This window comes from Cyphomyrmex costatus, unplaced genomic scaffold (genome assembly GCF_001594065.2).
Source record: "Cyphomyrmex costatus isolate MS0001 unplaced genomic scaffold, Ccosl1.0 C2288253, whole genome shotgun sequence".
In the NCBI taxonomy this organism is placed as follows: Eukaryota; Metazoa; Arthropoda; class Insecta; order Hymenoptera; family Formicidae; genus Cyphomyrmex; species Cyphomyrmex costatus.
This window is the reverse complement of record NW_017274522.1, coordinates 1-1328: the sequence shown is the minus strand read 5'-3', so window position 1 is coordinate 1328 and position 1328 is coordinate 1. Positions and strand designations below refer to the sequence as shown.

The 1328-nt window shown below is 27.7% G+C and overlaps 1 protein-coding gene across 1 annotated transcript; it reads left to right on the top strand.

Moving 5' to 3' along the window:
- Window positions 1-109: 109 nt before the first annotated feature.
- LOC108776959 (putative nuclease HARBI1) lies at window positions 110-1279 on the top strand (the record flags this gene model as incomplete). Its single annotated transcript, XM_018543761.1, has 3 exons — window positions 110-252; window positions 366-543; window positions 630-1279. Coding segments are annotated over 3 exons (971 nt in total), but the record flags the coding sequence as incomplete, so codon positions are not given.
- Between the last annotated feature and the right edge of the window lie 49 nt (window positions 1280-1328).

Here is a 1328-nt window from a genome sequence, read left to right as displayed (position 1 = left end):
AAGTGTTATATCTTTTTATATAAGTACTTCTATATCTTTTTAAAAATATAATTACTGTACATAATACACCATTATTTATACTGAATAATAATTTTTATATTTGTCATAGTTCTGTAGGCATTTCAGACTGTGTCCAGAAACATGTGAACAATTAATAGATGGTTTTCAGCAATCAGATTTCTTCCCAAAAAATGAAATGCATGGTGGTAAATCAGCAGTATCTGCTGAAAAACATATATTATCATTTTTGTGGTCAGTACAGAACAATAAAACAGTTTATATAGTACATTTTTATAATATAACATTTTTATAATATTGTATAATTTTATTAATATTTATATAATATACTTACGTATGTTTTATAGGTTTGCAGGAAACAAATCATCGATGCGAGACGTAGCAGATCGATTCGATATAGCTATTTCAACCTGCGAAACAATTTTATCAAGAGTTATGAATTACCTTCTAAGCATAGCTACAGATATTATTAAATTTCCTAATAATGACAAAGAAAAAGACGAGCTGGCTTATCATTTTTCAAAGGTTACATCTTAAATAAATTTAGAAAATTACTTATTATTAATATAATAATTGTTATTAAAATAATAAATGATTATTCCTTTTCACAGATGTCAGGTTTCCCAAATGTAATAGGATGTATTGACGGATCGTACATAAACATTCGTACTCCTAAACATAAAATAAGATCTACTTATGCTAATCGATACGATAAAACGAGTCTTACATTACAAGGAATTTGTGATGATAAGAAGAGATTTATTGATGTCTTCACTGGAGTGACTGGCAAATTTCACGATAGCAGGACATTTACATTATCCTTCATAAGCAAAAATATTAGTGATATATGTCAAAATGGAAAGTATCATTTGTTAGGCGATAGTGCTTACCCATTAAGGGAATATCTTTTAACACCTCACAAAGATTATGGAAATCTTACTCAATCGCAAAGAATATACAATAAAAAACTTTGTGGAACTAGAGTGTGCATCGAAAATACATTTGGCTTGTTAAAATCACGATTTCGTCAGTTAATGGAATTACAATTTCACGATGTCAAAAAAATGTCAAAATTTATAATTTCGTGTTGCGTATTGCACAATTTATGTATTGATTTGAAGGATTCATTCGATCTAGAGTTAATAAACGAACTCAATGATGAAATGTTTAATATCGATGATTTTCAAGTTATGGGAGAAATGGAATTAAAAAGAAGAGGAGAGCAGAAGAGAAATGAAATATGTGATACCATTTCACAATAGTAAATAATAATTAAACAAGGTGAAGGACAATAGTAAATAAGTTATTTT